The 23,909-nt window shown below is 41.3% G+C and overlaps 3 protein-coding genes across 5 annotated transcripts; 2 read left to right on the top strand and 1 right to left on the bottom strand.

The window, feature by feature from the left end:
• Window positions 1-757: 757 nt before the first annotated feature.
• Window positions 758-2,871, top strand: LOC129592651 (keratin-associated protein 6-2-like). 2 transcript variants are annotated; one of them, XM_055488735.1, is made up of 4 exons: window positions 763-1,154; window positions 1,434-1,496; window positions 1,924-1,944; window positions 2,307-2,871. In XM_055488735.1, the coding sequence occupies exons 1-4, from the start codon at window positions 1,066-1,068 to the stop codon at window positions 2,734-2,736; spliced, it is 603 nt and encodes a 200-aa protein (XP_055344710.1). In that variant the 5' UTR covers window positions 763-1,065; the 3' UTR covers window positions 2,737-2,871. The 2 variants fall into 2 exon arrangements, with proteins under 2 accessions (XP_055344711.1, XP_055344710.1); XM_055488736.1 differs by lacking the exon at window positions 1,924-1,944 and having other exon boundaries at window positions 758-1,154.
• Window positions 2,872-2,960: 89 nt separating this feature from the next.
• LOC129592650 (5-hydroxytryptamine receptor 1B-like) lies at window positions 2,961-4,458 on the bottom strand. Its single transcript, XM_055488734.1, has 2 exons — window positions 3,572-4,458; window positions 2,961-3,349 (listed from the first exon to the last, which is right to left on the bottom strand). The coding sequence occupies exons 1-2, from the start codon at window positions 4,356-4,358 to the stop codon at window positions 3,048-3,050; spliced, it is 1,089 nt and encodes a 362-aa protein (XP_055344709.1). The 5' UTR covers window positions 4,359-4,458; the 3' UTR covers window positions 2,961-3,047.
• A 656-nt stretch (window positions 4,459-5,114) lies between these two features.
• On the top strand, window positions 5,115-15,537 carry LOC129592672 (dynamin-1-like protein). 2 transcript variants are annotated; one of them, XM_055488763.1, is made up of 14 exons: window positions 5,115-5,456; window positions 7,147-7,279; window positions 10,355-10,479; window positions 10,860-10,949; window positions 11,885-12,047; window positions 12,247-12,395; window positions 12,459-12,563; window positions 12,776-12,988; window positions 13,669-13,821; window positions 14,104-14,214; window positions 14,350-14,466; window positions 14,663-14,740; window positions 14,801-14,956; window positions 15,032-15,537. In XM_055488763.1, the coding sequence occupies exons 1-14, from the start codon at window positions 5,346-5,348 to the stop codon at window positions 15,203-15,205; spliced, it is 1,878 nt and encodes a 625-aa protein (XP_055344738.1). In that variant the 5' UTR covers window positions 5,115-5,345; the 3' UTR covers window positions 15,206-15,537. The 2 variants fall into 2 exon arrangements, with proteins under 2 accessions (XP_055344738.1, XP_055344737.1); XM_055488762.1 differs by having other exon boundaries at window positions 12,644-12,988.
• The last annotated feature ends 8,372 nt before the right edge of the window (window positions 15,538-23,909 follow it).

The raw sequence follows: 23,909 nt of genomic DNA, 5'->3' as shown, positions 1-23,909 counted from the left end.
AACACCGGACCAAAAACCGCAAAAACTACCCAAACATGTAGATGATTTTTAAGTCTTTGCACTGAATTCCGAAATTTTTTTCCCAGGAAGTTTCTTAAAGATTGGCTATTAAACCGAGTAATTTGGTTGATGAGATGAAGCTGTTTGTCATCGATGGCCTAATTAAATGATAGCCCATCGACATAATATGCTGCAGTCCGACATGTGTCACTATTTATTAGATGTCTCCACTCAAACTTATTGCCTGGATTTCTTTACTAAGAAAGATGAGAATTTTTCAAGCTGTTGCACACGTTTATATTGCAGCCTGGCGCATCAGTCTAGAACTTTCCAGTTAAAACTGCAGCAAACGCTTTGCTATACACACCGTAAAAGTTCCAGAGCGAAATTAAAACATTGCTGCCACACTATTAACCTTTAACATTCCGCACTCTACTCAAATAAAATAGGTTTGTAGAGCGAAATGCGGCATAAAATTACATGCACTTTATAACACGATAGTCCTATTCATAATTTGTGAATGAGCATAATTTTTTTCCGCTGAGCTATATATAGAATTTATGGCTCATATGATTGCACTCTTTTCAACGCCCCCAACGCGGAAACGAATTTTTCCGATAAGGAATGCATATATACTGGTTATACAGCAACGTAACACGGCGCATACGGGGTGTGTCCATAATTGACCACGTAATCTCTTCCCTGATGATGGATAATGATGGATATATTAGCGTTAGTGCCACTAGCGCTGCCAAGGTTATTACAGTCTGTTTACCGATGATGTTTGTCAGCAAACGCCTTAGTGAAGAATTCCAACCATTGAGCACACACACTGTACAGTGGCCAAATGCGTCTACACGGTGCGGTTGCCGGGTACACAATCACCAGCTTTTCAGCTGATTGGTACACATTTCTTCTGCCTAAGCAAACTGCTAAACATTTATCAGCTGTTCCTTATAAACACGTCGACCCGGTACTTATAGGGATATCGGTGATTCTACGATTTTGATAGTTTATGTGACGTACAGTTTTCACCTGGAATCTCCGCAACGTACTGTATCGAAAATGACCGGTGCACATTCAGTTTTAATCGCTTGCGGGATTTTAGCGTTATCATATGTTAATGCCCAATCATCTTATACCTTAACGTCTCAGTAAGTACTATTCGACAATGTATCAGAACTGCTCAGTTCTATTAGTTTTGTGTAAGAAATTACATTATGAGTTCAGTTTATGTGAGTAATTCTTACATTAATTTATATGAATTAAATCAATTTACCTAAATCCTGTTGAAAGTGCCAGTTTTAAATCATCATAGACTCAGTACTTACTCTAAATACTCACTCGTTTTGTTGCCTCTTTATACGTACAGTATACGTATTGGCAAAATTGTTTATTCGTGTAATTTTGAATCTACACTTTGTACTTTGTAGATATCCACAAAGTGGTTATAATTCACAGTATGGATCAGGATACAATTCACAATACGGAACCGGGTACGAATAAAAGTACATTGCTCAATTATAAACTTGTTTCTATCGTAGCTTTCGTTCATAATCACAAATTTCAGAGTCTATGTCTTGGACTCTAAACTAAATGTATTCTTTTTGCTAATGCTACTATATCATAGGAAAAGGGTACATGTATAGCATTCTTTAACTTTTCTGCTTGTTGCAGTAAAAACAATAGTTGGAAACTCCTCATTTAAAATGTAATTTAAGTTTCGATAACGTAAACAATTTTTAACGGAATATAGGATATGCAGTACATCTGCGCTGATTTTGAATAAGTAAGTACGGTTTTACTGCGAACTAGAACGTACGTAAGCCTGGAATTTTCCAGTATTTGCTTATTTGTTGGATCAAAATATTTCCGACTGGTGCGTAATGAAATTTTAAACTAGTAAATTATGTTTCGTTGCAGATTTGGATACGGCCAATCCGGGTAATAAATTATATAGCGTGTTTACATGAGCATTCGCCGTATGCAGTACTTAAAACACTAATAAAACAATACTTATGTACTGCAAACATGCTCGTAAAATAAGCATCTTACCTTATGCTACGGTAAAACCGTAAGATGCATAACATAGCACATTGTATAACGGACTATGGATGCATTATTCATGCATGCAAAGTCATCAGCTTGCTCCCGTGATTGCATACTGATACATATATTATATAACCGGGTAAAATCTGGTAGTAACTTTCCGATGAAAAAATACATTAGTCGTGTTGTTTTACTTTACGGTTTTCCCCGATCAGCCGATTTATGGGCTGACCTACCTTTACTATTGACGTTACCAGGTATCCGATGAATAATCAGTACGGTTACGGTACGGGACAATACGGAACGGGGTACAACCAATATGGAAACACTGGCCAGTACGGAACCGGCTATAATCAGTACGGAACCGGCCAATATGGCACCGGTTATAACCAATACGGTACCGGACAGTACGGCACTGGCACCGGCTACAATAATCAATACGGTACGGGACAATACGGCAGTGGCTATGGTACGGGATATAACAACCAATACGGAACCGGACAATACGGTTCGGGATACGGTACCGGCTACAATCAGTACGGTACTGGTAGTGGGCAATATGGAACGGGGTATAATCAATATGGAACTGGACAGTACGGTAATACCGGCATGTATGGACAATATGGAACTGGAACGGGAAGTGGATACGGGACGGGATACAATACCGGTTACACAGGAAAAAAATAATGTAAAAGTTATGTGATGGACTTGTTCGTTGTTGACGCAACTTGTTTGTTGAAAGATGACTATTTCCGCCGTTTTCAACTGCACAGTATGCAGAGACTTTAAGGAGCTGTTCGCAATAAAGTTTATGACATTTTATTGTAATCAATTTTAAAAAAATATGACTTCTTGAAGCAACAACTCTGCATCCAACGGAGACAAGTAATCACTCATGTTATAAAAGCGCTTACGCTGAACTCCATTCAGTTTTTATTTTTATTGAAGCACACTTATTTGGCGGTAGATGTATAAGAAATATTACTTATTTAATTATTTTAAAGAGATACAAAACATCGGACCGATAACCACATTGCGCTCCTAACGTTCGGGAATGAGATAACAAACACCGTCGGGTCAACGATAATTTGTAAAGAATACAGCATAGACACGGTGTCGAGTGCCGCTTCCGATCGCCGAAGGACGTCGTAAGTGGAGATACTTAAGCACGTGACGAGCGGAGTCCAGAACAGTAGCGTCGTGCCGGTAAAAAGGAGAAAACAGCGACGCATACTGCGGCGCTCGCTAGCTAGACGTTCCGCGTCGGCTTCCAGTTGAATGGAAATAATATTTGGATGCTCTGAAACATAGTATTAATTCAATTAGGAGAAGACTATAGAATAATATTGTAAAGATTAAAATTATTAAGTGATATAAAAACGGGAAGACTGCAGCATTTGCACTCATGGTAATCAGATGATTTGTGGTCATAAATTGTGTGGAAAGAGTGCGAGTGGATGCGGTTTTACTAGACGTACTGATATACAGAATGTAGCTTACAAAAATAGTTCTTCATGCTTACCGATGTCTTCCAATACAAGAGGAAAGCCATTTCGATTTGGTGATTTTGCTTCCGAAATATTCTCTTCGACGGTGTTAACATCATCCGCTTCAACACTGACCTTTGCTTGGAGCGTTCGTTCCCGCAGCAGAATAAACGGACAAAAAGCAATAATAACAATTTCCACCAGAATAAACAGAACCACCATCATTTCCATCCATACATTTACGCTCGCAATCTCCAGATTTATGCGGCAAGCGCTGTTGATGCCCACCGTTTTATATGAATTCAGTATGATCCCCGGTGTATAAACCAGGTGTACGAAAATCCATTGGATAATGCACAAACACACCACAGTCTTGCGTGCATGGTATCTATTGTATGAATCAGGAAAGAAGCTTTCCCAAAAGCGGCTTAACGTGATCAACAAATGACCGTAAACAATCAGCGATTCCAGGACATAATGCGTGTATAGGTCAAATGTGCAGACGGCTCGACTGAATCTCCATTCTGAGTAGCCGTTTACCGCCAAATCTACGGAGCCATTAAGAACAGCAAAGGTCACATGCGCAACCGAGATATTCAGCAGGTAGATCATGAAGACATTCTTCAAGAGGTAGCGATGGTAGGCAAACGTCAGTATAATGAAGGCATTGAATATAATTCCAGATATGGAGATGAGAATTTCGCTGATAGCGTAGTTGCTCCACGTGTAGCTTGATTGGCTGGGCAGTACTGGATAGGGAACGTCGAAACTGGACAACCAAATAGAGGAAAAGTTAAAAACACCAGAAGATGTATTTAACATCTTACGGCTTCGGCAGTTTCTAGTTTCGTCTTAAGTTTTGCGCGGTTGTGTGTTCAAGAGGCAAACCACGATCTTTAATCTACATACTACAAGGAAAGGCTACACCACTGTTGTCCTGTTTAAAAACAAATGTGCTGCAGGGTTGTCGTCAGGCGGAAATGGCTGGATGGCAGCCGAACGTCACTGCTCTCTTCGTGTCATCTCAAAATGCCTGGGATGTTGGATTTAATTGGAACAGTTTCTTGCGGATACTGGGATATGTAAGGCTCTACTCTGTACTTGGTAGATGCGCTAATTGCTTCCACCTTTTGCTAGTGATTTCATGGTTTTCATCCTTGTGCATACAATTATCGTTTCTTAAAATACCCTTGATTCCGTGACCGTCACTTTGTTGTTACGGTAGATACTTTACTGTACTAGACTAATGCTTTTCGAACGGGCGCAGTAAAGGTGCCCCAAAGTCTGGACAAATGTCTTATGCCTTACGGTCGCACAAAATAGCTCCGCGTGGTTGTACTATGTAAAAAATCTTCATGCGCATATTTCGTGCACTTTACCGCATGAGAAATTGACTAATCGTTGGTTCGACTGAACTGGATTACATACTTTCGTAATGCCGAGTACCAGTTTGACATTATTCTTATTATGTTGCCATTTGGTTGCTATGGCGCCAACACTGAACGCTGTAACATACTACCTTTACCGCTAGATCATTATTATTACTGTAAGTTACTGCCGTTAGATTAGGTGGTTAAATACACTTACAGTAACAAAAGTGGGAAGTGTGGTGGCTTAGGTTAAGACACGTTCCTCACAGTCATGATAGCAACTTAAAGTTAAAACCCATTGTCGTGGACATGCTAATTCAATTTTTACCCATACAGTAGTGAACGACTAAAGGCCATCCGAAATCGCAAAGCTAAATACAGTTTTTTGATTTTTTCCGGCACTTTGTCAGCCAGTAATTGTTTTCGAGCGTGCGCTGCAATGGAGGCCCTTATTCGAGTAGTAAATCGCATTCAGGATGCGTTCAGCGGAATTGGCATCGACGAAATGAAAGCAATAGACCTTCCCCAGATTGTTGTGGTTGGCGCTCAGGTACGATGTTGCATTGCCAAATGATTCGATTTCTAGGCTCACGGTTACATGTATAAATCTTTTTCTTCTGAAATGGTCATAACATCTGCATGGAACACAGTCAAGGCATATACACGGAAACGTAAACATGAGAAGCCGAGAAAGCGCAAAATAAAAGTTGATCTTTTTTCACGTAGGATTTCTGCATTTTCAGGAATTAGAAAAAATTCTTCTGTTTTCCAAACTTTGCCTGCTAATTTTTGTTTTCACTTGTTTATTTGTACGAAATCATTTTAAGGTCAGCGCTAAATTTTTTTAGCCAGACATCTTAATATTTTTTACATCGTTTTATCGGAACAAATACAATAATTAGCACACAATGCGTCCCCCATCCCAATTTACCATTTTTATTATCCACCTATTCAGAACATTTGTGTCCAAAAGTACTTCTGTAACAAGCATGCCAATCTGGCGTCCTATTATTTTGTCCACCATTCATTTTGTCCACCGTTCATTTTGTCCACCGTTCATTTTGTCCACCATTCATTTTGTCCACCGTTCATTTTGTCCACCAATCATTTTGTCCACCATTCATTTGGTCTATGCTTTTTATATTTATTAATAAATAAATACAATATTACCACTTACCAAAATTAATTTAATATTAATTACAATAACACACACAACAGAAACGGTCTGGGCGTAAGATGTGAGCAGCTACTCGTAGATGTGCATGTGTACTGTAAATCGAACTCATCCGTGTCGCTTGCTTACCGTTTGCTTATTAACCCGCTGAATTTCGAATATACAACTGCGCAGAAGTAGTCTGAACTAGACACAGCGTCAGTATTGGGTACATTACCGCACTCGATATTGTTGCAGCAACGGCGCAGAATTTTGCAATAAAAGAATGTAATATCTGCCATATAAACTGAAATCATAGAATCATATGAATGTGTGTACACGTTCTTATAGTACGTGATACTTATCGGTTTACTATGCGAGGTTATTAAATTCATACATACTAGCTTTGTCTTATAAAAAATAAAAACACCATACTTTTCAAATTTTATCGTGAACGAAGTGTACGGCGGACAAAATGAATGGTGGACAAAATGATTGGTGGACAAAATGAACGGTGGACAAAATGAATAGACACGGCCAATCTGCACTGAGGCATTGCAGTGTTGGATAAACAAATACTGTCAGAGACGAATTTTTATTGCGTTAAACTGCGTAGTACATCAAAGTTCATATTAAAGAGCAAGTGACCGGTATCTCAGCTTACTGTTAGACGTAATAAACTGTGCCAAATCCTATCAACGTGCGCTCAGCGCTGTACAGAATAAGTTCTGTTTTTGGTTGCTTAATAAGTGTTTCCTTGAACACCGTTAAACGGCTTCCACTAAGAACTGAATGAATGTAGGGATCCCGCAACCGCTACCTCCTTGCCTCGAAGACGTTAATTGAGGACAAACATTTCTGCTTTGCAAAACCATTTTTATTACGTTCAGAGCAGAGGAAGCATTTGATAGCGGTTGGGCAAATGTGTGGTGCATACAGACTCGTACCATAACTTCGTATGGACTTGTTTCGCTTATCCCCATGCGTTATCATCTGCTTCAGTTGCGTTACTGTACTTAAAATTACCATGACTTATGGGCGAGTACCGTGTTGCTGTTCCCAACATCCTTTGTTTTTCCGGTTCTAGAGCGCCGGAAAAAGCTCCGTCCTTGAAAGCATTGTAGGACAAGATTTTCTGCCTCGAGGAGGAGGCATGGTGACGAGGCGTCCTTTGGTACTTCAATTAATCCATCTGGACGACAAAACCCGAAAAAGATACGGTACATACTGTATATCTGTTCCGGTCTGAAATTAGGAAGCGTGGTAATTACAGCGTGGTAATGCGGTTTCTGTCATGGGCACCGTGGAAAAAGCGGAAATGTTTAATGAGCTTTGGTTCTCCTAATCTGCTTTTTAACACGTGGTGGTGGTAAAGTGATGGTGTGAATTAAAGAGATCGATATAATTAGGAATGGATTTATCTGAATATTATATAATTATAGTATTATCACAAGTATTCACTGTAGTAAAAATATTTGCTTGATTGGTAAAATACAAGCAAAACTAAGTACTGATTTTTATCCCGAGCACTATGCCACATTCAGAAAAATATTGCCTACCCGTAGTAAAAATTTCCAGCTTTTTCTGGTGCTTATAACCGTCAAAAGCATGCTTTTAGATATCTTTCTCTTACTACAGAGTAAGTACTATGGAGCATTTGCATCTGCAAAGTTTTATTTCCGGCCAAACATATGTATTTCGTACGCAAGCGCTTAAAACCAGTATTCGTGAAGCTCTACAAAAACTTGGTGAGAATGTTACTTGTGCTGAAGTCATCCAACTTCCGGTACTGCACACCCACACGAGGCCTGCTTTGCATGATAGCGAGAGCGTACTGTAGTCTGTATCCCTAGCAAAAGGCTAAATGGAATGTAAACTTGTAACGTTATAATATACACTGTAGCACTGTAACTGATCTGAAGATTCGCGACGATTTAAACGTGTGGAAGCAATGTCGTCCCTTGTGAGACTATCACCCAATACACAATTTTTTAACAGCAGGTATGCAGCGCGCCACATGCGGCGGCTGGCGACCAGTTGGCCGATCCGCACTTTTTCTGTGCGGTTCACCGAGCGCCAACCATATTAATTTTTTTATCCGACAGTGTGTGTTGAGTGATCAGTTTGCTTTTAACCGTAAAATGCAAGTGACCAATTTGCGAGCGGAATCGAAGTATGGCTTTAAACATGTGGTATGGCCCACACATTTAGGATGCGAAGGCAAATCACTGCAGGCAGTGTCTGCTGCCTCGAATCGGGATCCTTCCCTGAATGTGTGCGGACGTTAAACCATTAAACTTAGACTTAGACTTAGGGCCCGTTCACGCGTACACCTATCTATCTTAATTGCTTAGTGGGATGTGAGTTCAGCCGGGGATAACCACCTAATTGCATTAGGTCCCAAAATTGCGTTCACGCAGCATACCTATGCTAACGTTAATTACCTAGCTCTTAATTGATAGATAGCAATGCGCGGCCTGAACAGTGCTTTCCTATCGAAAGGTACCTTTTCGTTTGCTCCGTAGGCACAATGGTTAAGACATATAGGAACCACTTGAGGTTCCTATGTGTATGGACATATACGCATTTCTGGTTAAAATGCTTTCAGAATGATTATGTGATGACCTAAAAAGATGTTTTGATTCAGGATATGACAACTTGCTCCGTTAATTACCATTGCAAAGTATTACCGTACTTTATCATGTAAAGCACATACAACCTATTTGCGTAAAGATCACATTTTAAACGAAGGCATGCATTTGCTTTAGACTTGTAAAGGCAAAACTGCAACAAGCGCACGGACACAGTTTGAATGCGCGCGATCTTTGTTTATAATTATTTTTTTAAAAACGAATTCTTTTAGCGGATTAATCCAATAATCAAGCTGGCAGACACAATGTATACGCTGTAAACATTTAACTGGGAAAGAGTTTTAATGAAGGAAATATCGCTGGGTGCCGTACTTACTGGTAAGTATTATTATTTGTGGTTGCACTTTGCAGGTAATAAATTTATCGCTTATGACAAATAGCTGTTGCCGGTTGGTGATGACAGTTGAAATAAAATAAAAGTTTTGTGATGTAATATTAGTTAATTTATTGAAGCATTGCCCATTTTACACTGCTTTGTAAATTGACTGTGGTGTGCAGTTCATATTCTTCTGCCAGTGTCACTGCAAATTTACTGTAATGGAATTCAATCACTTAATATTGCACGAAAATAATAATTATTATTATAAAGCGCTTACTACCTCTGCACGGCACGTAGGCACCCGCCCGCTGTATCGGCAACTGGCAACCGCCCACGGTAGCAGTAGGCAGCGATATAGGCACCCGCCCGCTGTAACGGTAGCAAATAGCCTCCCTGGGCGGCTGAGCGCTGCATAATGGCAAGCCGATATCAGGCGCATGGCAAGCCGAGATATTTAGCAATAAGCCCAACTGGATAAACTCGTGTCAGTTATATAGATTCGTACATCCCTACGCCCTTATTTTTTGGAAATAATCTCCTAATTCGAGATTTAGTTTTCGATACTTTGATAGTTTTATAAAATCCAGCGTTTTCAAAGATTCCTACCTGCAATTTGAAAAAGTTTTGGTCTCCCGAAGGTTTCTAAAAACATTTCAAACTTCCAGTACTTAGCGTTTTCAGTTCATAGAAATTTTCAGTACCAAATTCAAGAAAACGTAGTAAATTTTGTCTGTATGCTGTCTAAAGTATCTGTATGTCTAAATATTTAAAAGCCGGCCCGTGTACCGTATTCATTTACGTAGCGGCTCTGTGATACTAGTGGCAGTTAATGCTTCGCATTTTTTATAACTACTGTACTAAATCTTTGATCTTCGTAAACATTAGAAGTGAAAAAAATAATTACCGTTCTGCGATTTTGCCGTTTTAATTTCGCGTTTCATTTAGATACTTAGATAGGCGACATGTGTTCACGCAGACCTAGCTGACTATCGGAAGCCCCTAAACAATAACTTTTATTGCACCTATTCAAAGGTGACTGTGTGAACGCAATTCTGCTCCCTATTTAGGTATCTATTTAGAAAAGCGTGCCGCGTTCACGCATACTGCTAAGAAACCGGCCGTTTTGGGCGGTGTCTCAACAGAAAAACTGATAGATAGAAGTCAGCGTGAATCCGGCCTTAGACTTAGAACTTAGACTTGAGATCAACTGTTCTTACAATTCTCGCACTAGTCACAACGAAATTTGGTTTTTACGACTATCATACCAGTACAAGTACTCATAATCTGATAATCATATACCAAACTATTTGATGCATATTTGACAGGCTTCCAAACAACGGACAAACAATTCGGACGGTTTAGTCATACCGGAGACAAAATTTACTCAAACTTTGACGAGATACGGGATGAAATCAAGAACGAAACGGACCGCTCAACTGAATCAAAAAAAGTATTTAAACTGTCAACTTAATATAACGTTAAATTACGTACTTTGAAATAACTGCACACGTGCATCAGCTTTATCGCACACGTTTTATCATCGCGGGAATAGTCGGCCTTTATCGTTTATAGCTAGCGAAGTGCTTGGTGTAGAAAAAACACCTAACCTAAACCTGTAGCCGCAGAAACCTATATGGTTTTTTTATCTTATTTTTTGTCAACCAATAAAATAAAATGTTGTGACTAAAACGTAAATATCGCAAAAACTTTGAAAAAAAATTTTCCAATCGTTCTTAAGTCCTTATCGTTTTAGTCCGCATTTGCTAAATTTGCGGTCAGAAAGTAAAATAACTTTATGTTTGTTTACCGCATTGATGTGAGATTTCGCAGGTCACCATCGACAGTGACCCGATCCGCTTGACCATCTTTTCAGAAATTGTCACCGACCTAACCCTGGTAGATTTGCCAGGGCTGATAAAAGTAAGTACGTAATAATGCAGATTCTGTGCTCATTCATGCGTTCCAGGTCTGAATCCATATGTAAAGTCAGCTTTCTAACTTGTTTTGTTATATGCACAAGATCAACTTGTTCGTGTTGCCTTTTAATAAATTGTTTTGCATTCTGCATCATTGATTTTGGTTTTTACTTTCGCATTAACTTGATGAAAAACCTTTGCTGTGCATAATGATCATGTACGAACGAAGAGCGCTCGGTTAGCCCCTTGAAGAGCGAATAACTGCATCGTTAAAACTTTACCGTACTGCAATGTTTTTCATATCATTTCAGCATTTTACATATTAGAAAGTACGTACCTGCTACGTACCATGCTGACAGCATGATACTGCCAACAATAAAATACAGTCGTTTTCTTCGTTCAAAATTATAGTGCAGTAATTTTTTGCAAACTTTCTCTTGCTTCTGCTCAAGAAAAGGTGCGGGGCAAAAAAACACGAAAGCATAGCGTACCAAGGGAATTCATGGTAGTGTGCGAGTTGGTGAAACGATGTACAGTCAGTTAAATGTTAATGAGAGTGCTGCGCAAAGGTTGTGCGAATGGTTGTGAAATGTGAAGCAAGTAAAAGGTTGTGAAGGAGGCTGAAGCTAACACTTGCAGTTACCCGTGCCACATGTCACAATAACTGCTCACCGAAATTAGGCAAGGAGCGGTATCGACCGAAAGTCGAAGGCATTTTCTGTGTTCAGCGATTACGGAAAATACGGTGTCCGTCCATAGCACCCGCCACATAAGGGCTAGGTGGCCGTATATATTGAAAACCTATAATTGCATTAGAAGTTTAGAACGAACTTTAACCTGCACTTACAGTATATCTCCCTGGTACGCTTCCGTCATACTTAAAATGCGGGCGCACTTTTCTAATTATTTTACTATTGGCTGTGTGGTATGTTTTCATAGGTCCCGCTTCCGGACCAACCTGTAGACATCGAGGACCAAATCAAAACTCTTGTTCTGAATTTCATCGAGAACTCGAACTCGGTCATTCTTGCTGTTACCCCGGCGTACGAAGATATGGCGAATATGGAAGCGCTTAAACTAGCCAGACAAGTTGATCCAGATGGTAAACTGTAGTTTGTGGCTTATCAGTTATCAGTTTTCAATAGTTCTTGTATGGTAGCGGGATGGTATTTTAAATAATTGTTGTTTTCGTACAACATCAAAAGCAGTATTAAAGCACCGAATCAAAAAATTCAAAACAGAAACATTATTTTTTTTATATTTTTTCTATTTATTTCACTCTAATTTTTTTTTTGGCGTAGGCCAACGCACGATTGCCGTCTTTACAAAATTCGATCGTGTGGAAGACGGTGTTAACGCACGCGAAATGCTGAGCGGGGGCATTATTAAAGTTAAACTGGGCATCATTGCCGTAATAAACCGTGCACCAAGTGAAGTTACCAATAATAAGGCAAGATAAATAAAATTTTATTCTGATGTCGTTGCGTTTTGCTGATCTGACCTTTCTAAGCAGACAATCGCCGATGCGCGGAAAGACGAACAAGATTTTTTCGCGAATAAATATCCGGACATTGCCGATCAGCACGGGACGAAGGTTCTGAGCCAGAGGTTGAACAAAGTTAGTCTGATAATGTTGACCTAAAATATGCCACTTTGGGGTGAAAGCAAGCATTCGGTATAATTATATTAAATTTTCAGCTTTTGATGTCGCATATTCGTACCCGTCTGCCAGATTTGAGGAAGCGTATTGGCGACCTGACGAAAGCCAATACAGACCAGCTGGCTAAACTTGGAGAGGCACCTACTGATAAAGGCTTATGCTTGTTACAGTTGATCAATGGTTTTGTACAAGCATACAGCGCCACTCTGAGCGGAAATGTCGAGGATTTTGATATCGGCGACAATGACGATGATGAGTTTATGGGAGGGGCCCGCATCAGTCAACACATTTTCCAAAACGCATTTGCGCAAAGCTTATTTAGTGTGGATGCCCTGGGTGATTTGGATGTGAAAACCATTGTTGCGGCAATACGCTCAGCTTCGGTAAGCACTCTGCTCTACCATTATTAGTAGGACCATCAGTGCAAGACCAACGGGACCAAGGATAATAGTAAGAATTACTAACTCGGTAAAGAAATTAGATTGGATTATGGTATTCCAGACAGCATAGTTTCGACTTAATGCAATGGAGCCTCAAGGTGTCAATTTCCGACTGGATTAATCTGATATTTTAATTAACGAATGTGCACCGTTTGTCATCACTTTAAAGCGCAGTATTTGTTGTTTTGGAAATTAACTTCAGAATATCACTAAAATATATCAACTACCCAGAGTGCCATATTTACTCTGTATATACGTATTGTACTCGCATTCAATATTAACTGCATACTGGACAATAACTAACCAGGCGCCCTGCTTATCTGTATAAAGTGCACCTAAAATACTTGCAGAATTTTTTGCCTGAAGTTTCCAACGCAGCAACTACAGATACATAAGAATAATAGCAGTTAACAAATAAATAAATCACAATTGTGGTGCACAATCTAAAATAATGCACACTGTACAGGTACCATATATGTGCATTTTTAAAGTGTTACATACCTGAGGTGTATTACAATATATAAATGCGAGACTTACTGTATTTACATAATATGTGTGTGGCTACGAAGTACCTGTCTACTGTATTTAGGGCAGCAATCAATTCTTGTGTTTCTTTCTTGCAGGGGCTAATCCCACCACTTTCAGTACCGGCAAAGGCGTTCCAGCGCTTAGTCAAACGCCAGATAAAAAGGATGATTTCTCCTTGCATTGACTGTGTCGGTTTGGTTAATGATGAACTGCAGAGATGCGTTCGGAGTTGTAACGACAACATCATGGTAGGTACTGCCGTACACTGTACAGTATCTGTAGGTAAGCTGCCGCAGTTGCGCTGTTCTATCGCACTGCAGTTGCAGTGCAGTATTGTTGCAGTACAGTTCTGCTGACCATTACCAGGTTTGCACAGACAGAGAAACAGCAGTGCGTAAAAGACTTGGTTACTGCCAACTGGCAAGACACTGACTGCAATTTGCATGCGGAACCCGAATTATTTTTTAATCTGTGCAATATGTGAATAAAGCGTTAACTGCATAGATGAAATTAGTTATGGCTGGTTTCAGGATGAACTGATGAAATATCCTCAAGTTTATGAAAATATGGTCAACATTGCAAGTGAATTTGTGAGAAAGACAGCGGAATCCACTGAAGAGGACGTCAAATTTGTTGTTAATGTTAGTAGTGGTAGCGTAGCTGTTACGCTGCGCCATATTTTGTTGCATAAACTTGATATGTAACAAAACAGTAAACTGTATACATACACCTCATTAAAAGCAGTTAGTTCCAGATTACATGTATAGTTTTTGTAGATTCAGGTCGCTTATATCGACTGCACACATCCGGCATTCAGCCAGGAAAAAGAAGCGCTTCTGCAAAAACACTCATCTGCAAAAAGCGAAAACACTGGAGATGGATCGCAAAAACAAGTTACGGAAAACTACTTCGTACTTTTATCAAAGACTTAGTAGAAGTACTGATGTCAAACCGTACACCGCTTTTAAAAACTTAAAAACTTCACTAGCAGACAGTGCCGTCTGGCAGTGAGGGTGAACAAACCGTACGCAACGGCCGCTTACTGCTGCAGCCTTACAAGCAAATCAAAAAGCTCTACGTGTGTTGCAGGCTGCGTCGCCAGGGAAGCTGAATTTCCGCGAGGCTATCAAAGCCAGGTTGAATCAGGAAAGCCAATCCTGTGGACCGGTAAGTGTTAAATGATTTTCTCACCTGCAGTTAGATTAAAGTTTTGAGCATATTGTTTAGGATGAAAAAAATGACCCGGAAAAACCTTCAGTGCGAGAATTAGAAAATGTGGAAATGATGAAATGCTTGGTTAGCAAGTACTTTTCCCTGGTGCAGGAGGTAGTGTACGATACCGTCCCTAAGGCCATCGTGCACTCGTTGGTTGCGCATACAAGAGTAGGTGTTAGTGTGAAATTGTGCAAACGATGCAATGATGGTGATTTTGGAACAAAAGATGGTTGGCGTTTTCAGGAGAAGCTGAACCAACATTTGCTTGCGGAACTGTACACACCAGCTATGACGAAAGGTTTCGACATTCTCGAAGAAGCTAAGGAGATTACGGAAAAGCGCACGAAGTCCCTGGCCATGTCGCGTGCTCTGAAAGAAGCTACGAAATGCCTTGATGGGGTTTGCCATAACATTTAGCACGTCCCTAACAGAATTAGCTGTTATTCCCATTAGGAACCGGATTCCAGACTAAAGGTCATGTTGTTATATAACCACCGGTTTTTGTTTTGGTTTTTGATGTTAGCGCTCAATGCCCACGCATATCTTCGTGTATTCAGAAAAACTGATTAGGGCAGAATTGTAGTACAATAATTCTGGCCAATGATATTATACTTGTTACTAGTACTCTGTACTGTACTCTATATTACACTGTCTCCTATCCATAATGTAGCGCAAATGTAATTGTTCCGAGTAAGCAACCATCATAATTATGATTTTGTCAGAGGAACGAGCGATGTCATGACGTTTGGTAATCCCACGTAAAAGAACAAAACCCCACAATGGTGTTCATGCTGTTTGAATCAGCAAAATTGGACGCTATAACGTAGTTCCGAAAGTGGCTTAAGTAAGTGATGAGACGAAGTGAAGACTATTCTGACTATTCTGAATTTATGATTTGCAAAAGAGGTTTTAACAGGGACTATTAATTGGAAAAAAATCATCGTTCGCAATAGTGACGAACTATGCGACATAATTTTTTGAAAATGTTCTGTTTCATCATTTATCAATGTTGTGCACACATACAAAATTTAGCGGTACAACGGCCACTGCATTAACAAAACAAAAGTAAAGAATATTATGCAATGTAAGCCTGAAAAGGTTCGATACACACAGGCACAATGATTATGTACGAGTTCAATTCACTAAGTATTGATGTTAGGTGCACATAAACATCTCTGATAATCGAAATCAATGGAAATAGTTTTAGTGGCAGTAGCCACCCAGATTACAAAAATAAAAAGCGCTGGTACATTCACTACTTGGAAATTAAAACCTATGCTCCATTTAATTATAAGCTAATTGCTATTCCTTAATGGCGGAATTTTGATGCTTTTTATGCTGCTATCTCCGTGAATCGCACTGGTTGATCTATGAATATAAGGATCTCCGAGGTTGATTCCAACAACAGCCGCTCATTTATGATAATTATGATTGCTTGGTTCCTTTAAGCGGAAGTTGTTGCGCGATTGCTGTGCATAGTCTCCAAGTTATGCACTTTGTGGCTTTGCCGCCGTAACATGGGCTGGAAACATCTTCGAAGATCTCGTTTCAGTAGATTCCGATACTCCACGTTTATAGCAAAAAACATCACCTAAAATGGTTGCGGCACATTTTAATACCTCACCAAAAATACTGCCGCCCAGATATAAGCACCGTCAACCGCAAAGTTAACTTCATATCACTTACCGCGGTTGCAGAGTAGCCCACAATCTGCGTAATGCGAGTGTACAGCATGATGCGTACATCCTTCAGCCAAGAACCACCCACGACCAGTGTCAGCATCGACGGAGGCAGTACACAGAAACAGTAACATACAAATGAGAAATACAACGCTTTCGTCAGCATCAGACGTTTTTTCAACGGACTGGCCAAATTTGTCTCTGCCTGCAGCACCGGACCGCATTTTTCCCGGATGCGGTACGCCACAAACAGCGTGGTGTAGCAGAATCCCTGTATGCCAATGGGAATGTACGTCCCCACCACGCCTATCATCCGTAAGGTCACTCCACCATCCCCAATCCATCCGCACGCGCCGGAGGACAAACGTCCATAGACCAGCCCGGGAATCAGAAAGGTCGTCACGATATTATCTACCAACGGGATGATCCAGGCCAGTAGCAGCGCGCAAGCGGAAAAGCGAAAGGAGGAGATCTTCTTGTAGAAATGCGGCAGGACGATGGCGAAGAAACGGTTAAGCGCCAGTAGGACGGCCGTCCAGTTTTCCGCCTGAAAGACGAAGATGTTGAAGAAGCCCACGGCCCGGCAGTTTACTTCCAGTGGATCGGGGATCTTCATCTGTGTCAGATATAGCGGAATGCTGGTTACGGTGTTGACAAGGAGGCAGAACATCAGTTCGACCATTAATAAATGGGCGATCAATAAGCCTGAGCCGGTTTTTAATTTTTTCAAGCGGTACATAACGGTTATCAGTAGCACGATAACAATCGCCCCGATAACGCTCAGGGTCATTTGCCCGGCAATCCAAACGGTTAATGCGGTATTAGAAACGCCGGTCCCAGTACAAGTATTGAACGATGATGCATTGGAAATATTTGCCATTTTTGCTGAGCTGTGTATCAAAATTCTCAAAGATAGTGATTAATCGAAATCGCGAAGATGAATACTTCGAGTTATTGCACTTGTCTAACGGATAATGTTTGGCACGTATCAGTTGGATGATTTCTGATGAAGAATATCAGTTTTAGAATATAAAATATTCTCAAAGAATAAGCAGCAGAAGAATATTATGGTTATTAGCGCCGCTGGATTGCGTCTTCTTGGCGAAAATGGGGCGGCAGCTGCAATAGCGGATACACGATAACAAAAACCGGTAAGAAAATTACAGACGTTCCATCCACAAATATCACGAGGAAGCCTCGACGAGGTGGTTACTCCGCCGGGTAGCAAAATTTAAATTACACCCTGTTTACGGGGAAATTAGAGAGCGACACCCGCACTGGAAACGTCTAACGTAATAATTACTGCCGCGAAACTCATTTTGCGGTCTTATATTTTTCTGAGGACATTAATTATATGTTTATATTAATTCAATTTCAGAAAGCGATACAGAATCCGGTATCACACGCTCTTGTGCGTCAACATCTTTCTAATTAGTACATATGAAGCTTTGACATTTTTCTGGAATATCCACTCTGTAAGAGGAAATATTATATCCTTCAATCACGACGCATAGTTAGCGTGTGGAAGCACTGGGAACTAGTGGGAAGCGTTAGAGTGGCGCAACAAACCGTCCAGCTCCACGTTGAGAAATCTCTGAGGAAAACAGTTGCATGCTTATTAACCGGTAGTGAAATCAAATTTAATAGACAGTTGTCTGCAATAATTGTCGTAAGAAGGTCGTGTGGCACAGTAGCATATCTAGCGTGTAATATGCAACATCCACTTGACTTGCCGCGGCATTAGCTGATTAATCAGCTGAATCGAAATTGACGAATGAATGAACGGCATGCAAATTTAACACGCGATACCCACGCCGATGTAGTATTGTTACGATCACTATTTTCTGATGATTATGAAAAATATACGAGGTAATGGTCGTGATGATACGTCCAACTGTGCAAAATAGTAGTATAGCGTGATCTCGGGAATAGCAAGGTGACAGCACTCTACAATCATCGACACAACGGTAAACGCGTACTGCGAAATTTTACGATGACATAATATACGGCCGAAGAAAACCAAGAGGTTTTGGCATGTAGCAACGCACAGTTAATTTCCGTCGGGCCGTCAAACCGTTACAAATGCAATTAACTTATCAGAAATTATGTGGTGAAACCGACGTATAAATTGGTTTTATGGGCGTAAAGGTTGTCGAGTCTCCTGTTTCATATGTTAAGTCCTAAGTACGACACTTGATTGCGAACTTTTCTTTTAAAAACAGAAACACTTGTGTGCACGTTACGCATGTACGTACATGTAAATTGAACATATAGTGTAGTAGTTAGACCCCCGTGACATTTAGAGACACGGTACCTCGAAATACTGTAATTAATTTTACCTATTAAAGGAATTCCTGTAAAATCTGATACGCTCATACAGATAAACACTTGCGTCACCGCCGGTTATCGCTACTATCAGTTACACGACTCACATGGAAGAGATTGTTGGAGCGGAAGTAGAACACCCTGAAATGTTTAGAAAATCACCCGCTCACGTCATGCGCAGTGATAAATTCTTAATTGAAATGGTTTCCCGGTTATCAGTCGGATTGATCTCGTGCGGGAGATGAATGCTAGAAAGCTGGCTAAACCATTCGCAAGTACTTCGTAGTTCGTAGCATTACCAACCTTAACTTTGCAACAGGCAGCAAGAAGGAGTTTCTCGCTAGTTGCACTGATTGCAGTCGCTAGTTGCACTCGCTAGTATTGATAGTGTCTTTATTATTAAACGAACGCACTTCGAATTTTATTCGAAAGCGCAAAACAAACAGAGTGTGCAGAATACTTATGCTATGGTAAACATTAAGAAAAAATTTGATAACATATATTTTACTATAATTTAGTTCGGCTCCACAATATGGCGTTAAATGCACCCGAGCGGCTGTCTTCATAACCGGTTATTTAGTCTACTGTACAAGGTACATGTATATACCGGTACAGAATGAAGCTTTAATTCGAAAAACCGAATTTTTTAGCATGATGCACATTATGCCATACAACGGAACCAAATCGTTTTATGGTCGTTGGTTCGCTCCAGGCCGGTAAACGCAAAACTTGCCGCCTTCGTTTCCGTTGTTTGGTGATCGGTTCACGCGGAAAACGTCACTCGATTGCTCGAAGTCGACATTTTCGCCATACGAGCTACTCGATTTCGATCACGTGGCTGGAAACATTTTTGGAAACTCTCTTTCAGTGTGTTGCGGTAGTCTTCGTTCACGGCAAAGAAGAAAACCTAAAAATTTCAAAATCAACGTCAGTGATCGCAAATTACTTAAACGCTAGAAATTGAGTAACACTGGTAGGCACATTATTTAGCGTAAAACCCTGGACAACCTGGACCGTATCCGTTAGATCGTAACTATGATCTTCAAATACCGAGACTGAGAAGACAGGGTTGTTCAAATGAACACCCACGTACTGCTGGTGGGATAGTTCGTGCCGTACTGGCAATGCCGAATGCAGCAGACCACGGATATAAGGTCGAGTTTGCCCATATTAAATTAACTACAATTTAGCCAAGTGTGCTCAGGTTTTGTAGAATTCCTCCTTTGTCGCACGCTTCAGTAAAAAACATTTTACTTGCTGTACTCTGCTGAAAAGCCGCTTTATAGAAAATCTTTTAAAGCTGAACGCACTTGGCTGAACAATCTCCTCAGTTATTGAATTTTAATTTGTTTATTGCCAACGTTCGGGTTCCACTTACTGCGGTTGCCGAATAACCGAGAATCTGGGTGATCCGAGAGTACAGCATAACCGGCACAGTTTTCAGCCACGATCCACTATAGACCATAACCAGCATGGACGGCGGCAGGACGCACACCCAGTACCATACAAACGCAAAATACAACGCCTTCGTCAACGTCAGACGCTTCCGCAACGGGCTGGTCAGTTCCCGCTCGGCATGTACCACCGGGCCGCACAATTGCCGGATGCGGTACGCCAGAAATAGTATCGTGTAACATGACCCCTGTACTGCCAGAGGAATGTACGTGCCCAGCACCGCAATCACCCGCAACGTCACCCCGCCATCTCCTATCCAGCCGCAGGCGCCGGACGACAGTCGCCCATAAATTACGCCCGGAATCAGAAAGGTCGTGACGATATTATCCGCCAAAGGAACGGTCCAAGCGATCAGCAAGGCGCATGCCGAAAATCGAAAGGAGGCGATGCTTTTATAGAAATGCGGAAAAACAATAGCGAAAAAGCGATTCAAGGCCAATAAGACCCCTGTCCAATTTTCCGCGTGGTAAATGAGAAGGTTGAAGAACCCGACGACGCGACAGTTAATTTCAAAGGGATCGGGCATTTTCATCTGTTTTAGGTATAAAGGAATGCAAGTGACCATGTTGATCAGCAGGCAGAAAATCAGTTCAACGGTTAATAAATGGGCGATCAACAAACCGGAACCTGTTTTTAGTTTCCGCAGTCGGTACATAACCCATAAAAGCAGTGCAATGGTGACAGCGCCGAATATGCCCAGGCCCACTTGTCCGGCAATCCAGACTGTCAATGCCGTTGGAGAAACGCGGTCATGGTTTGATGACGCATTGGAACTATTTGTCATAGCTGCTAATTAAGCTTTTCTGCGCGGTGTAATTTAATAGAGTTTTCCACGGTATTAAATTTTGCTGTAGAATATGTATCGGGCAATACAATTTCCATAAGCCGGCAAAAGTCAGCAGACAGTCAGTAAACAGAATCGGGAATGCGCAAACGTCATGACAAACAATAATATTTATCTGTAGTAAAGTGTATTGCTTATTCGTGGATGTCAGCAGCGAAATTCGTTGAATACTATAATATTATGGACCATGAACACAGGACTGCAAAAGCCGGTATCAAATTATAAATCCCCCGACTATAAATATCGTACGGAAACCATGGCCGTTGGCAACCTGTCGAAAGTTAATAATTATGGCCTTTTCCCCGCCAATTATAGGGCGGTACGGGACTATAGTACGAGCCTGAGTAATTACTGGATGGAGGCTCATGAGTGATTTTATTGTATCTCATATGAAACTCTAATTACATTGTTACAACTTACATGTACAAGAACAGCAGAACCTTTTCTGGATTTTCGTTTGTCATCGTTTGTAATTAACATACAAGGACATAAATGTTTGTAACGGAAAAGGTTAAGGAAAGGGAACCAGATATACAATTTTACATGGGTTTCGCACTGCCCCTTGGGAATGCAGTGACTCCACATTTCATCCAATTTGGAGGCTTTACATGCTCGCCCCACACCAGAACACCGCCGGCACTGTACAGCAGTTCAGCAGCATATACCACGCCAAGGACCATGGCCATCAGCAAGCGCTGCATGTGATGCTTACAACACGGCGAGTACCTGGATATACTACGGCAGCAGTGGCATCTATGATGCTAACTTCCCAGGTACGGCGCACCCGGACAACTATAGGAGCGCGAAGGTGGGACACTCCGGTTTGAGACATATCGCTTTGAGACATTCTGCCTCTGAGACATTTTGTCGCAAGTTGTCTACGTAGTCGCAGAGGTCATTTTGTACTCGCTCCTAAGATTTGCTTTCATGCTTCTCCTGAGTCCATAACACGCAGCACAGGACTGTTCGAGACAACTTTCATAACTGCATAGTGCATGGCAGTGCGCTTATTTTTTTAAACAAAAGTATTTCACATCCGTAGTTTCGTACGTAGCGTAACTCCGAGGTTATAAAGTAGTTTTATCTTACCACCGTATTACCCATCAAAAAAAGGATTTGCTGATACAGCCTCGGCATCGGCTTCGCCTCCGCGTTTCCAAAAATTTCCAAAACATCACCGAATCAATCTGACAGATCCTGATTTTCGGTAGTTTTACAGTAAGCAAATAAGCAACACTGGTTTGTCCGCAAATAAGACCTGGACAGCCTTATTTGCAGTAAGCAAATAAGGCTGTCCTCTTTTCATGCGTACAATAAAGTTAGCAACTATCCCACTGCCTCTCCAGATTTTTTGGAAAGGCCTGTTGCCTAAAGTCTGGATGCATTCTGGTATATGACATCATCAAACAATATAGCATATTCTACAACACGACAGGAAAATTAAGTGGCTAAATACATAAAAGAAGCCAAACAAAGTAAAAAGCGTAAGAAAATTAGAAAATCGCCGATATTTCTGCGCCCGGAAATTCGGGGCGCAAAGCCAAATTCTGTGCGCCCGGTTTGTCGGGGCGCATAGCAGTAACCTTTTTTTAATCAGTTCATGATTCTCTCAAATCACAATAAATTCTCACAACTAAATTCATGACTCTGTGGACCTCAACCTGATGAATCTGGGTAGTGGAAGTTCGGTCACTCGTTTATTTGACGCGATCTGTGCATTGGACAGTACAGACAGTGCTAACTTGGTCCCCCGTTCACCTAATGGGTCCCGCACACTGGACAGTACCGGTAGCTTGGTCACCCGCTCACCTAACGGGTCCCGTACACTGGACAGTACCGGTTTCTCGGTCATCCGGTCACCTATCGGGTCCCGTTGACCGAACAATACCGGTAGCTTGGTCAGTCGTTCACCTCACCGTCTCTGTGCACTGGACAGTACCGGTAGATCGGTCACCCGCTCACCTAACGGGTCCCGTACACTGGGCAGTACCGGTAGCTTGGTCACTCGTTCGCCTAACGGGCTTTGTGCACCCGCTTGCTCGTTTGCCTAACGAGCTGTTTGCGCTGGACAGTACCGGCTGCTCGGTCACCCGCTGATCGAACGAGCCCCGTACACTGGACAATACCGGTAGCTTGGGCACCCGCTCACGTAACGGGCCCCGTACAGTGGACAGTACCGTTAGCTTGGTCATTTGGTCGACCGGCACTCGTGCAGAAATTGGCCTCGACGATGACAACGTTACATATGTAGTCGTTCTTGTCGTAAAACGGTCTGTTAATTATATTCATTCTGTAATTTAAACAGTAGAAATGACTTTTAGTTGGTTTACGTGGCAACATTGCCTGGTTAAAAATACCACGATGATAAATATTAATACAATAATTTAGTTGCATTTGGTGGAGGTAGTCAAAACTCTTCCGCTATGGCGTTCGAAGCGGGAGAGGTTTTGAAAGAAATGAATACTATCTGGCCGGGTTTTCGACTACGGGCTTTCAGAATGTAATATTGGTTTTGGTCAGTCTTTTCTGGTTTGCCGGCTCTGGTGTATCCCATTCGTGGCAATATAGATCTGAATTAGGATATGTATTGCAAATATAAGAAATTAGACAGGATAAATTAGGGATGCACAGCGAATACAGTAAAGATACGTGAGCATACTGACATTCCGCTTAGAACCAAAGGTGAAGGCGGCAGAATATATGCAAGGGGATGATGTGGCACCGACAAAGTTACCGTAATACATAGCGAACAGCAAATGATTTGCGTATGTATCACCTGTCAACAGCCAGTTATAGCCCCAGTATTCCACGGTAATTT

This window comes from Paramacrobiotus metropolitanus, unplaced genomic scaffold (genome assembly GCF_019649055.1).
Source record: "Paramacrobiotus metropolitanus isolate TYO unplaced genomic scaffold, Prichtersi_v1.0 Parri_scaffold0000054, whole genome shotgun sequence".
In the NCBI taxonomy this organism is placed as follows: domain Eukaryota; kingdom Metazoa; phylum Tardigrada; class Eutardigrada; order Parachela; family Macrobiotidae; genus Paramacrobiotus; species Paramacrobiotus metropolitanus.
The sequence above is the reverse complement of the archived record's forward strand: the minus strand, read 5'-3'. Positions and strand labels throughout refer to the sequence as shown.